We start from the raw sequence: 15,237 nt of genomic DNA on the forward strand, positions 1-15,237 counted from the left end.
ATAATAATAAAATCAAACAATAAAGTGAAAAGCAATTTCTAGGGAAGTAAACCTAGATCTTTAAATTACTGATAATCTCTCTCTGTGTGTACATTTGGGAAGGAACTAATAGTTTCATCTTTTTTATTTCCACACACTTCTGCAAGAAATGTTGATAGACTGTAATATTAAAGGGGAAAAAAAAAAACCCTGAAGATGTAATCCATTTATCTTATATATAAATAAAACTTCCTTTGACTTAGCAATAAAAATGAGATAGGAACTAAAGTAATTTACTTTCATTTTCTTCCAGAAGCTATTTCTTTATTTGGTAGATAAACAGATTATAACTAACATTTTTCACCTTATAATCAACATAAGGAAAACTTGATTTCTTAATAAATCCAATATGAAGGTAATATTTGTATTGTATAGAAAGAAAACATTTTTTATGAAAAACCACTACATCCTTAAATATATATAAAATCTGATTTTTATTGAAAGCAGTAACAAGAAATCTGAAGGTAAAAATCTAATCAAGGAGCCAAATATACTAGAGTTCAGTGGTTGTTTTTTCCCCGAAGCAGACCAATTTCAAAGCATAGATTTAATTTGTGTTGCTAAGAAGATGCTTAACTTCTTCTAAATTCAATTGGGATAACAATATTCTTTATGTAGCATGCGCCATTAAGCAAAATAAAGTGTTTTCCTTTGTATACTCCCAAGAAGACCTTGAAGTAAGAGTAGTATAATTTGGTGTACTTAGAAGCCTAAAAATATCTATTTAATGAGTGAAGCATTGAACTTATTTTTGATGGTTAAGTGGATAATCAAAACAGAATTAACACTTTTTATAAGGAAGATAAAGAAAACCTACTTATTTTCTTCTCAATTAAAACTTCCCCCAAACCTATAAACTAACATTTTTGTTCATTCAAGGACATTCAGTATGCTTAAAATAAAGCAGCAATATTCCATAAACATTAAAATTTTAAAAAGGAATGCTGCTGAACTATCTTCCGCAGTGCTTGTATCCTGAATGCACCAGCACAAAGGGCTCCTCTACTGTGTTCCAGTACCCACCTGTATGACGGCATTGCAAAACTCCAGGGAGTTCATGAACTGAACGAGAGCAGGGAGTAGGAGCCAGTCATCCTTCAGAAGGCAGTGCCATTCCTCACCTTTCTCTTCGAGCTTTGTAGGCAGGGAAGAGTAGAGACCACTGAGCCCGGTTGCAAGTACCTGTGTTCAGACATAAAAATAAGCTCTTTTCCAAAGTTCTTAGCCTGTAACTCATAGCTGCCTGGTGATGCTAATGCCACTTGTCCAAAGACCACACTCTAAGCACCGAGGCTATTCAAATATTCAAAAATATCAGCTAGCTAGGAAGGACTCAACAGGTGTAGAGTTCAACTCCAGCCGAGGACACAGCAGCACCAGAGGGATTTGGCTGACACATGCACAGTTAATACAGGCTGCTTATCTCTTATGTGCCAGGCATACGCTCAGCTGGGGGTACAGGGAGTGGAGGGAGACACATGCGGAGATGAAGAAAACATGAGTCTGCCCGCAAGGTGTTTGGGAGAGAGGCGGATCCATATACAATGCATTACAGTATAATACACTGAGTTCAAATCCAGAGAAAGACTAAGGCAATCCAGGACAGAAGATCGCACAGGTAGGAACCATGAGTAGCCTTATGAGAAAGATTCGTGCAGACGTATTAAAGGTCATGACCAATACGCACATGTTTATAGTTTAGAAAGCACCTTAATCTGATCTCCACAAATTATAGCAAGAAGTGGAGGTCATGGGCCAGTTAGATGTGATGATGATCAGCTAAGGTGGGTCTAAGCTGAAGCATCAGCAATAAGAGAAGAGAGGAGGAAATAGAGCTGAGTATCATGTGTCAGGTGGCTGTGAGAGTGCACTAGGTAGGCCTCTATCAATCCAGTAGTAATCCAAAGGTCACAGGGTTTATTTACATCCTCTCTCAGTGCTAACATGAAACTTTCAGCATTTGGGCTCAGTCAGTGAGGGTGAATGAGACCTCAAATTTGTCAGGTTATCCAGCTTGGTCTTTAAGAAAATAGCGATCCTCTTTTTTTTTTTTTTTTTTTTTTTTCAAAGAGAGAATGTGAGCAGGGGAGGGGCAGAGAGAGAGAGAAAGACAGAGACAGAGAGACTTAAGCAGGCTCCATGCCCATCGGGGAGCCCAAAGCAAGGCTCATTCTCACACTATGAGATCATGACCTGAGCTGAAATCAAGAATCAGATGCTTAACCGACTGGGCCACCCAGGCACCCTGGTGATGCCTTTAATAGAGATAGAAGTGTAGGAAAGAAACACATTTACAGTGGGTACCTATTGATTTTATCTTGCAGAGTATAAGACCAAGGAAAACTATTAAGAGGCCTCCCAATTGGGAACTGATGCCAGCTAAACAGCACCTTAGAGATCCCAATCTGGCAGCCATGCAAAGAACGGGCAGGAGTGGCCCAGAACGGGTGCAACGAGGTCATCTATAGAAGGCACTGCTCCAGGGTAAATGCTAAATTTACAAGGAATTCAAATCAGATTGAACACTCAAGGAAACGTTCAATCCTGAGTTAGCCCCAGAAAAGAAAGAGTGAACTATTCATTGATCTGACCGTCTAATAAGAGATGAACAGGCCAATTACAATAGCGCAATAAATATTCAAAATATGTAAGAGAAAAAATATAGTGCTCTGGATATACAAAAGGCTCTTACTCTAGACTTGGGGGGCTGAGAGCATGAAATGTTCTCAACAGAACTGATATCCAAGCTGCTGAGGAATAAATAGGAGTTACGCCAAAAAAGAGCCTTGGAAGGAAGACTATTTCCAGCAGCGGATGTACAAAAGCTCATAGGGGTAAGAAAAGATGGCATCTTCCAGGAACTAAGAGAAATACAGCATTACTGGAATGTAAAGGTAGAGGTAGAAAGAACCAGGCAGGTTCAGATCCTATAGGGTTTTGGAGGCCAGGGAAAAGAGCTTGCAGGACACCCCGATGGGGAGCCTAGTAGACAGATGTGTGCTTCTGATGCTCAGGAGTGGGATCTGGACCAGATGTGGAGATCTGGAGTCATCCATTTGTAGATGGTACCTCAAGCCATCAAGACCAGAGAGAGGAGGGAAGGTAGGTTCAGACAGATGAGATACGACAAAATAATCCAGGGCTTGGCATCAGAAACAGAAAGTCAGAAGAAAGTATGGAAACAGGTATGCTGAACTTGGAAAAATTATCTGCCAACTCATTGCTGTCTCTCCTTTTCTCTTGTCCTGTTCCCACAGCACTCTCCCATCCCTCTGTGGAACAGTCATCTTTCTGATCGTCTTTATTAGGTGATTGGCTATTTTCTCCAGTTCATCTGGTCTGACTTATTCACTGCTCTTTCCCCAGCACCAGCCTTCCATAGTGCCTGGCCGACAGTCGGTGTTCTAGAAATATGTGTAGGTCGGGTGAATGAATCTGAACTCTGAGCAAAGTCTTGGAAAGGAAGACATAAATATTTAGCAATGAAGGTTTGGAGTCTTGTTCTTAAGACTATGCAATACTCATTATTCTGCAGAACATTTTCATCCATGTTTCTCTGCCACTCTGAAGAAGACAGCACAGGCATCCTCTGGCTCCACTTTCTGTAGGCCAGAACAAAGTAGGCCTCTGTGTCCAGCTATCACATGGCACTGTCCTTCTGCACAGGCAGGCTTCTGTTTGCATCTGAACCATGCCCTTCTCAGAATACTCTTTTTGAAAAGTGAATACTAGGGCACCTGGGTGGCTCAGTCGGTTAGCATCTGACTCTTGGTTTCAGCTCAGGTCAAGAACTCGCGGTTTGTGAGTTCGAGCCCCATGTCAGGCTCTGTGCTAACAGAGTGGAGCCTGCTTGGGATTCTCTCTCTCCCTCTCTTTCCCCCCCCCCACCCTTGCCCCTCCCCCACTCGCTCTCTGTCGCTCTCTCAAAATAAATAAATAAACTTAAAAATTTTTTTTCTTAAGTAAAATATTAGGTATGTGTTATTTTTAATTACTGTCAGTGATGTATGTAATTTGAAAATTAATGTTGCTGTAATTATATTGATATACTGAATAGCTATTCCCAGCTTTTTAGTCAGACAAATTAGGCCTGTCTATGAATTCATCTTCAAAGCCTCAAAGTGGTTAAGGAATCGGGAGTATGCAGAATTAAAGCCTTTGTACTGCGGTTAATTTAGCATGAGTTAGCAAATGTAATTGATTTTTAAAATGTGACATCAAGATTAGATTTCCCTTCAAGGAGAATTCTCCGTGTCTGTTCTCCCTTGCCAGAGGTTCCAAATTTGTAACAGGCAACTCACTCGGGTCACATTCAAAACTGGAATTAAAATGATTTGTTTGGGTATGTTGACAAGGAGTTAAATACTTTAAATAGGGGACATTCTTCTTTGGGACAACAAATGCCCTGATTTTGAAAAAGAGATAAATGCACAATCTCGTTTACTGTTTGTTTCCAGTACTTTAACATATTATCTGGCTTGAAGGTGTTCACTTGAGTGAGTGAATGAATGCATCAATAAAGGTCATTATAAACAAAACAGAGAAATACATATACTCTTGACACCTCCCATGTTGAAATGGTTCACCTGTTTTTCTCAGGGCCCTTCATACTCCACTGTGGGCTTCTCTCCCAGATGCGCCCCCCTGCCCCCCCACACCGTCCGACTCCCACTCTCTCCCATGGCGTCAGCTGGTGTCTCTGCATGAAGACCTCAGATTCTCAATCTACAGGCCTGTAGTCTGTTGTGGAGTTGGATGTGTTATTCATAGTGAGTGCTTCTAGCATCTGATACTCAACATACCTGACTGGACAGATCATCCACACCTCCAGAGTGGACTAGAATGAACAAGTCAGACCGGGTGAGCCGGAGAAGACAGCCAACAAACTAACAAATGCAAGAAACACGAATGCTCTACAGAGGGACTCAGGGGGTGCTGTGGGAACAGTAGAAGGGAAAAGGAGAGGCAACAATAGGTTTTGCAGATCATTTTCCCAGTAGTTTAATGACATAATCTATTTACTTTTATATTTCATTTTTAACGTAAAAATTTAAAAAAACATAGACATTCAACAGTTAAACATAAAATACCCATCTATTATTTGAGCCTTTTATGATCCTCTCTACAAAACAAACAAAAAAAAAGTAATTTTAAAACATAGTATTTATTCCCAGCCCATTAAGTGTTAACTCAGTATTTCTAATTTATCTTCTCTCAAGAGTCTCCTTAAAAGAAAGCTAATCACCATATAAAATCATAAGGATAACAACAGTTTAAAACAACAGGGTGCCTGGGTAGCTCAGTTGGTTAAGCGATCAGGTCATGATCTCGCAGTTCGTGAGTTTGAGCCCCATGTCAGGGCTCTCTCACACATATTCTCTTTCTCTCAAAAACTTTAAAAACAAAATAAAATAAAAAGCAAACCACTTCCCTGACAGCAGAACAGTATGGGACTTGTTGCAACTGTGGATTTTAGTATCAGACTAACACGGTTTCAAACCTGACTTTGCCATTTACAGAGGTTTCTAAGGTTCAGCTTCTTCAGTGAACTGGTGAAAGAATTAAAGACAATACGCATGTACAGAGATGGGCATCGTGGCTTACACACAGCAGTGTTTCCAGTGGAGGTGAGGAAAGAGGACATGCACAGAGGGCGGAACAATTCAGGGAAGGTCCATCATTAACTTTAAACACTAATGGTACCTGGTTAATTTTAGCAAAAGAAAAGGATTTCTAGAAGATGACTTTAGTCTGAAGCTAGCAGCAAAACAGCTGGTGGGGACCATTTGATACAACTTGCCAAAATAAAAAAGCTCATAAATTTTGGAGAGGAGATAAATAACTTTCTATCAGTGGCTGTGTACCTACAGTTCCTTAATTCAATTTGCATTTCCTGATTTACCTATATGCAGCTTTCTACTTTGGCCAATATATAACAAGTGACGAAGACATAACCATCAATATTTGGTTACAAAAAATCAAAAGTGATAGGGTCATATATAGTTGCCCATCCATCATCTGTCAGTACTAAACTGTACCCTAGAGTATTCTCATTCTCCTCCTTTTCTGGGAGAGCACGTCTTGTCAGTGGAGGCAGCAGAACGAGCTCTTCCTAAAAACTACAACACAAAAGTTTCCAAAATGTTGTCCAGTTTCCTGAAAGAGTCATTACTCTTCCCAAAGCCTGATGCTAACACACTTTGACAATCATACTAATTACAGAAAGCTTTTTGTCAATTGTGGTCCTTAGCTGGATGGCTAACAGAGTACGCTTTTATCATCAACATAAAGAGTTCTTTTTTTTTTTTAATTATGTTGTCAGATGTAATTATAGAAAACTGGGTACAAATGAGATTATGGGATCTATCCTGAGGGGCAACTTGGCACAACGGACCTCTGTGTTCCACTCTAGCAAATAAGGTCAGCTGGAGCTGTTGTTATCCCTCCGATTTTAATGAACTGTACAGTGTTTTAAAACACGTTTTTATAAAAGCAACAATTACTCAGTGAATTCTGCTTATAAGACATAATAAGTGGGTATCTAAACATTAAAAACTGCTCCATTCTAGTGATATGTTTACATTTTGAAGTATAAAATATTACAAACATAAAACCTAAAAACACCTCCAAGACTTAACATATTTTAATATTTTGCCATAATTTATTCAGAGTGCTCTTTATTTTTTCAAAAAAAAAAAACCCAAAAAACAAAAAAACAACCACATTACAAATAGAGCTAAAGCCTACTCCAATCATTTCTCCTTCCTTCATCCCCAGAAATAACCACAATTTTGAACTCAGTACATATTATTCCTGTGCTTGGTCTTGTACTTTCGCTGTATACATATGTGTCCAAAAAACAGTCTATACTAAAATTCTGTGAGTTAAAACCTTATGTAAATTTTATGTAAATACTAACATGCTATATGAAACCTCTTTCTACTTTTTCTACTCAACATGTTTTTAGATTACTGGTGTTCACACATGTAGATCTAGTTACCTGCTAATACGTGTGGTTCATTCATTTTGAATCCTGAGTAGTATTCCATTGAAAAAGAATAAACCATTCATTTATCTTTCCCTTAATGTATTTGTTTTGCTCTTCCTCAAATCACTATTCTATTGAATATCTTTGTGTGTGTACCCTTGTAAACATGTGCCAGATTTCCCTGGGGCAGATATCTAGAAGTGAAGACAAGATCACATAGTATGCAAATATTCCATTTTATTAAATATTGCCATACAGCTTTCCTGCATTATTGTACCAAATTATATTCTCAAAAGTTCTTGTTTTTTCTCACCCTTGACAGCGCTTGGTGTTAACAGATGTCCAACAGTTAGCCAACTTGATGAGCATTATCTGGTGTCTCACTGTGGGTTCAATCTGCATTTTCCCTGATGCTACTGAAGATGAGAATATTTTCATATGTTTATTGGCTTTGGGTGTCTTCTGGGAACTGTCCATTCATATCCTTTGCTCCACACTGGGTGTGGAGCCCGATGGGAGGCTTGAACTCACAACCCTCAGATCAAGACCTGAGCTGAGATCAAGAGTTGGACACTTAACCAACTGAGCCATGCGGGCCTCCTTTGCCCTTTTTTCTAATGGGCTGTTTCATTGTTTTCTTATTAATTTGTAGCATTACATATATTTTTGTGTATTTGGGGTTCCAATCACATACGCAGTTATGTGTATTACAAATATCTTCTCCAAATCTGTGTTTTTGTTCTTAATTCCAGTCGCTTCCTATGGTTCATGCATTATAGGAAGTCTTCATATAATGAACACAGTGCTGCTTAAGCACAAGGGTCCTTGAGTCAGGTTGCCCCAGTTCAGATCCCGACTTCATCTCTTACTAGCCATGAGGCCTTTTATAAATTTACTTACTGTCACTGTGCCTCAATTTCTTCATCTATAAAAAAGGGTATAATACTAGTACTTATAGTTGTGAGGACTAGATGATTTAATACATGTAAAGCATGAAGAACAGTATCGGCCATACAGTAAGTTCTCAACAAATACGTTACTGTTACCATTATTCATAATCATCTGTTATTCCTGGTATTTTACACACATTTATAGGACTTTTAGCAGTGATTTGTCATGTTCCATGAAGAATCCTATTGGGATTTTGATTTAAGTCACATTAACACTTCATAAATTACACCTTACATTTGCAAGGGGGCAATGTTACTTTTACCTGGAGAGAGATAAAGTGATCACCACTTTAACCAATAAGTAATCAAGTGTAGCATCACAAAAGTGAGACGACCCAACACATGCTTCTTGATATAATGCAATAAGAAGTGTATCACATCACCTGTAGAGTATTCTTACAAACTTACCCTGAATTTAATCAAGCACTTAGACCTAACTTCCAATTTGCGGGACATACAGGTGATAGGGACAAGTTAAACTACATAAGAAACAAACCCAGAGTATGTAGGACATTCAACAAGACAATGGCTTCTCTTAAAAAGTCACTGTCATTGAGGGAAAAAGTGGCAGGTTGTTATAGATTAATAGTGACTCAAAGAGATATGACAGGGGCGCCTGGGTGGCTCAGTCAGTTGAGCGTCCGACTTCAGCTCAGGTCATGATCTCACGGTCTGTGAGTTCAAGCCCCGCGTCGGGCTCTGTGCTGACAGCTCAGAGCCTGGAGCCTGCTTCAGATTCTGTGTCTCCCTCTCTCTCTGCCCCTCGCCCGTTCATGCTCTGTCTCTCTCTGTCTCAAAAATAAATAAAAACATTAAAAAAAAAAAGATATGACAATCAGAGATGTACCTTGTATCAGACTCCAGTTTGAAAAAAAAAAACCTACAAAAATCATTTGAGGCATAACTGAGAAATTGGATATTAGATCCTATTACGGAATTATTGTATAATTTTCTTAGGTATAATAAAGGCATTGTGGTTATGCAGGAGGGTGTCCTTATTTATAGGAGATTCATACTAAAGTATTTAATGTCCAAATGTCTATATCTTCATTTCAAATTGTACAGCAGAAACAAAAAACATAGATGATAAACACAAATATTAACAATTTTGAATGTAAGTGGTGTGTATTTGGTGATCATTTCGGTATTCTTCCAAGTTTTCTGTATTTTACCTTTTTTATAACAAAAGGTTGTAAAGCATAAGTGGCATTAACTTTATGGACTGATTTTCAGGAAAGTGTCATCTACACGGTATCTACAAACTAAACAGTTTTCCATTTATTTAGGTCTTCTTTTATACTGATTAAAAAAGTTTTATAATTTTCTCTGTAAAACCCTTTCACAGATTTGTTAGATTTATTCAAGATACCTTAGAATTGTTCGCTTTTGCAGATAATATCTTTTCTTAATTGCCTTTTGCATACTGATCTGGAGAACCACCTGAATATTTTGATGATTTGTTTCAATGGCTGTGCTAATTCTTTAACAGAACTACCCAAAACAATTCAAATAAGCCCAAACCCAAACCTCTGTATAGGTCCCTCACAAAACTATTTTTAGTAAGCTTCTGCCTCCACAGCATTGCTCATATCCAGCCCTTCTTTGTCATTCTCATCCCTATCATTCTTGTTTCTAGACCCTAATGTATCTCCCGACCTCCTCAGCATCTCCCCATCTTGAGCAAACTCACCTATCTTACCCAGTTTAAACTCCTAAAAGAATTCTGATTCTACCGTGTTATTGCTTAAATTTCTTCAAGAGCTCTCTGAACTGGATAGAGCAAATGTGATAAGCAGACTAATGCCCACCCACACCCACACACCCACATTGTTCGCTTCTAATCCCTGAACCTGTGAATGTAATAGGTTACATGGCAAAGGGGAATTAAGGTTGCTCATCAGCTGATGGTTAAATAAGGAGGTCATCCTGGATAATCCAGGTAAACCCAAAGTAAATTGCAAGGCTCCTTCAAAGTAGAAGAGGGAGGCGTGACTACAAAATGGTGTTCAGAGAGATACAATACTGCTGACTGCACAAGTGGAGGAAGGGGCCACAGGCCAAGGAATGTGGGAGGCTTCTAGAAGCAGGACAGGGCAGAGAAGTGCACTCACCACGAGAGCCTCCAGAAAGGAGGCTGCCAAGGCAGGAGCCCTGCCAAGATCTCCATTTTAGCCCAGTGACACCTGCTGGACTTTGAACCTACAGTAAGCCAATACTACCGTAAGATAATGAATCTGTGTTGCTTAAAGCCCCCAGAAGAAATAAAAAAGTAATACAGCAATGTATTTCAAAGGTGCTTAGATTCAGGTAAGAAGTTCCATTTTTGCCGATGATAATATATTCTTTAAAAAGAGTTTACAAGAAACCGCACCGTTGAAGGCAGTAAGGAAGGGAGATTTAATATGTTGGCACAGATGGAAGGGAATCAGCTCCTTACTTCCCATCTGACTATCACTCTTTCTACAATTTCTAATTCTACTGGTCAGAACCCAGAAGAGACACATGGTACCCTGAATTTCTGAACTGTAGTTCTAATTTTCAAAATTTTTATCCATCTGTTTGCCCCAAAATATTCACCACATACTAGGTGATCCTGGTTTATTAGTAAAAATAAGAATTTAGTAGCATGAAAAAGATTATTGCTTTTGAACCTCAAAGCAAAACACAGTATATTATTCACTAGGGTTGCTATTAGCATTTTGGGCAAGTCGGTTCTTTACTGTGCAAGACTGTTCCACAAACTACCAGACATTAAGCATCCTTGGCCTCTGAACACTAAATGCCGGTTGACCTCCCTCCACAGCCACCTCATGTCCCTATGACAACAAAGGACACCGCACAGACATTCCTAACTGCCCTCCCCCCAGTCAAGAACTACTCATATAGTGTTCATTAATAATGAATCTAATCTACTTATGGCAACTTGCCTGGCCTATTTCAATAAAACTCATTAATGGTCTTACTATTCCAGCAGAATCAGGCATACTTAAGACAGTACAGTTTATAAAGAAATATAATGAGGTGACTGTAAGAAGAACAACCAATCGGAGCACCTGGGTGGCTCAGTCAGTTAAGCGTCCCCTCAGGTCATGATCTCTTGGTCATGGGATCAAGTCCTGTGCCCCACCCCACACTGAGCGTGGAGTCTGCTTAGGATTCTCTCCCTCTGCCCCTCCCCCACTTATGCATGTGTGCGCTCTCTGTCCCTCTCTCAAAAAATAAAATAAATACAAAATTTTTAAAAAGAACAGACAATGGAAATAGACTGGGAGTGTTTACTGAGTTGGGAAAATAAAATTAGCTGTTGCCCAACATCCCTGACAAATCAGATGATATAAATCTGCCATTCAAATGCCCCTTCCAAAGACAACACTAACACCAAAAACTAATCAGAGCCCTAAGGTATCTTAAGAGCCTCAGACAGCTCCCATTATTTTCTGGAACTGTGACCACGACTGGATCTATGCTACACCAACACCTGCAAAGGACCTCACACTTTCTCTGTCACCATGTCGATGATCACGAAGCTATACAGAGTGAAGTATTTCTTGCTACCTCAAACTGTAAATACGTATTTATTTTTATAAATAAAATCAGTGCTGGGGCGCCTGGGTGGCGCAGTCGGTTAAGCGTCCGACTTCAGCCAGGTCACGATCTCGCGGTCCGTGAGTTCGAGCCCCGCGTCGGGCTCTGGGCTGATGGCTCAGAGCCTGGAGCCTGTTTCCGATTCTGTGTCTCCCTCTCTCTCTGCCCCTCCCCCGTTCATGCTCTGTCTCTCTCTGTCCCAAAAATAAATAAACGTTGAAAAAAAAAAAAAAATATAAATAAAATCAGTGCTTTGTGTCTATAATCATCTGGTCATTATCTTGCTGAGAAATAAACTGATCTGTGAAACCAGCTGAGCAGTCTCACAGCGTGCCATGATTCTACAGTGCAAGATCAACTTGAAAAGCTAAGAATATAGAAAAGTGCACGTTCTACCAATCACTCAGGATATGTTCATAGTAAAAAACTAAAATAGTTCCTAACCCAACAGAAATGAAACATGAAATGGTAACACATAGAGTTTCCTCTGTTGGCTTATTTAGAGCTGACAATGCTCAGCCAATAGCTTTTCAACTTAGATTGCTCCCTCCAACAGATTTCCTCCAAACATCTTTCCGTAGAAGGTGCCAAGTACAACTTGCTGAAAAGAAAAGGTATAAAAAAAAGTATTTACCATTAGCACGAGAGAGGAAAAGCGGAGTGGGTGGAAAGCATGCCAACGAGAGGGACTTACTGGACAAAAGTAGGTGTTCTCCACAATGTGATTGGCCACCATGCTGTTCTCAGCAGACAGAGACATGATGAAAAGCAAAGCATCCCGGGCCTGCTGACCCACTGTCCCCTCTCGGTGAATGAAGGGAATCAGAAGGGAGAAGATGAGGAAGTTGGCTGCCCCTTGGTCCTCACTAGTGTGGAAGAAGAGTTCCAGAATAGATGGATCTTTGGCAAGGATGGAACAAAGCTGATTGAGGAGGACAACCAGCTTCCCCTCCACGGCAGGGGTGCTTGTTCCCGAACAAGAGCTCAGCAACATCATCAGGGGCTTCAGGATGGGCTTGTGGTGCAACAGAGGCTGGTGCGACTGAGTGACCAACATCTCGTACATCTTTAGCTGCTCGATTTTAGTCTCATCAGTAAATTCCCTCCGCAAGCTCCAAAGGAAGAGTTTCTCCATGATGTTCTCGGAGACCACAAATTCCAGAATCGGCCCCATCGCAGCATCCTTGGCTTGCTCTTCAATTAGCAAGAAGAGCATGTGTTCTACATAATTCTGCACGGCACTGGCCTCATCTGGAGGGATGGATCCATATTTTGCCTGGGTGTTCTTCAAGGGGTCGTGCTTCTCTAAGATCTTCACAACCTGTAACCAATTCAAACATTTGTCATCCATCTCATGTTTACCATAATTACAATACACACCACCCCTGACTGCGCCTTATCTTTCATGGAAAATGCAGGAGCCATGGCCCAAAACAAGATAAATATGAACACTGTGTTGTCTCTCTCTCTCTCTCTCTCACAAGAATAAAATGAAGTGGTTAAACTATAGAAAGCAGACATTTGAAGATGTTCATTTAAAATCGTTATAAATTTGGGCAACCTAAATGTCAGAGAAAGTAGTATAGTTTAAAAAATTAAGCTACTCGTGTTCATGAGCCTATTATGAATACTACTGAGCAAAATGAAAAATTGTAAGTGATATATTAGATGAAAAATAAAGTCTTTATATATAGTCAGATACATCATTATCAACTATGTCAAAAACGTACATGAAAAAAGATCGAAAAATATATATGGAAAAATAATAATCACTTTTGTGTTCAAAGTGATGATAAATTTTCACTTTTTTTCTGCACTGTCAAAAATATCACTTTTTAATTTTAAAATACATTAAATAAGTAAGACTACCCATGTTCTACAAATAGATTTGGAGGTTCCAACAGGAAAACACGGCTCCTTCGCACGCCCTCAACTGAACATCCCTCCCTCCTCTACTTGGATGGACACATTCTCCCACCAAGCATGCAAGGTTAGTAAGGATGAAAGGAAACTGATGAACAAGGGATACATACCTAGCACAATCACCCCTAGCATATGGCATATGATGAAACTAAAAAAATGAAGGCTTGAACTTTGCATTTTTTAAAACCAGAAAAGTTCTGGGATGACCATTTACTAAGTAAATCCCTAATGCAGCAAGTTTCTGTTTGAAGTGATAAAAAAAAGTTTTGGAAATAGTGGAGACAGTTGCACAACATTGTGAAGGTAGCCAAGGCCATTGAACTACACATTTTAAAAAGGTTAAGATGAGGGGCAGCTGTGTGGCTCAGTCAGTTAAGCATCCAACTTCAGCTCAGGTCATGATCTTGTGGTTCACGACTTTGAGCCTCATGTTGGGCTCTGTGCTGACAGCTCATGATTCTGTGTCTCCCTCTGTCTCTGACCCTCTCCCACTTGTGCTCTTTCTCTCTCTCAAAAATCAATTTATAAATAAATAAATAAATAAATAAATAAATAAGAAAGTTAAAAAGGCTAAGATGGCAATCTTTGTTATATATGTTTTACCACCACAAAGAAAAAAATCTATTGACGGTAAAATATAAATAAATCCCCAATTAGGTCATGCGATGTCCTGGTGTTTTTCTCCCTTACGACTGCTGCCTACTGAATGCTTCCTACCTCTCTCTGCCCATCAGTACTTACCTCTACTTTAGGACCTAGAAATTAAAAGAATTTCCTATCTCCACTCCCATGTAACTTTATGACTTGGAATTTCTACAATATCCATTCAATTGACTTCCCTTAAAATGTATACATATTCTAATAATAATTTTTAGACAACCCAGCACCCTAGCGATGAATTTATACTTGTTCCTTTCTGCCTTTCTGAACTGCACGCTATGGGGATTATGTTTGTCTTTTGCAGTACCCTCCTGGCCCAGTTCTATAACGTGCTGTTACACGCTCTATATTTAGGTTATAGAATTTTTGCAAGTCACTGGGGAAGCTGGCAAAAGTACAATGCTATGTCAGCATGCATGAGAAATGAGAAAAATGTATTTCCCCAGGAAAGGTCTAAGTTTTTCTCCTGTCAGAAACAAGGTAAATGAGCCTTTATAGACCAAGCAAGTGTATCCTCATAGAATGAACAGAATTCTACAGAATCTGGAATCTCTATCAACCTTCATTATAAAATGAATAATGTTGTCACAAAGAAAAAAAATCACTGCAACACCCCTGAGTTGACATTTTCAATGAGAAAGGCCTTGGGTTCGCAGCTACCCAGGTGGCACCTGGCTTAATGAGTCAGCCCCAGCACATCTACTGGACGGACATCTCTCCTTTGCTCCCTGCCAGACTCCAGAGATCCCCCAGTCTCCCCCAACCTCCAAGAAGTCCTCCAGAATTCCTCAGAGGCCTGACTACCTCACTGGCAGAAATGTTGGGATCTGGCTGTCCTTTCCCTCTGCTCTGGCCTTGACAACATCTCCCAGCATGGGACCACAGTACCTCACTTGTCCAAAAGGGGCCTCCACCTCAACACGTATGTTCTCGAGCCCCCAAAGCTCGAACTTCAAGGTTCCACATTCTGAAGAATAAATCAGCAACACGCTTTCTCCCAGTTCCATAATTTCAAAGTCCACATATTGAGTTTACTTATGAGAACTATCTATACAGGTAGGCCTCAGGGTAGAAATGTAATTACACTTCTCA

The 15,237-nt window shown here is 39.8% G+C and overlaps 1 protein-coding gene across 1 annotated transcript in view; it reads right to left on the reverse strand.

Annotated features, from left to right (window-relative positions):
* Positions 1-15,237, reverse strand: part of FAM160A1 (family with sequence similarity 160 member A1) — a 244,720-nt gene that overhangs the window by 64,861 nt on the left and 164,622 nt on the right. Inside the window, exons 4-5 of the mRNA XM_030312922.1 lie at positions 12,257-12,883; positions 1,063-1,221 (exon numbers count right to left, since the gene is read on the reverse strand). Coding sequence (XP_030168782.1) covers positions 1,063-1,221; positions 12,257-12,883 — 786 coding nt within the window. The remainder of the gene's footprint in view (positions 1-1,062; positions 1,222-12,256; positions 12,884-15,237) is intronic.

Source organism: Lynx canadensis, chromosome B1, assembly GCF_007474595.2.
Source record: "Lynx canadensis isolate LIC74 chromosome B1, mLynCan4.pri.v2, whole genome shotgun sequence".
Lineage (NCBI taxonomy): Eukaryota > Metazoa > Chordata > Mammalia > Carnivora > Felidae > Lynx > Lynx canadensis.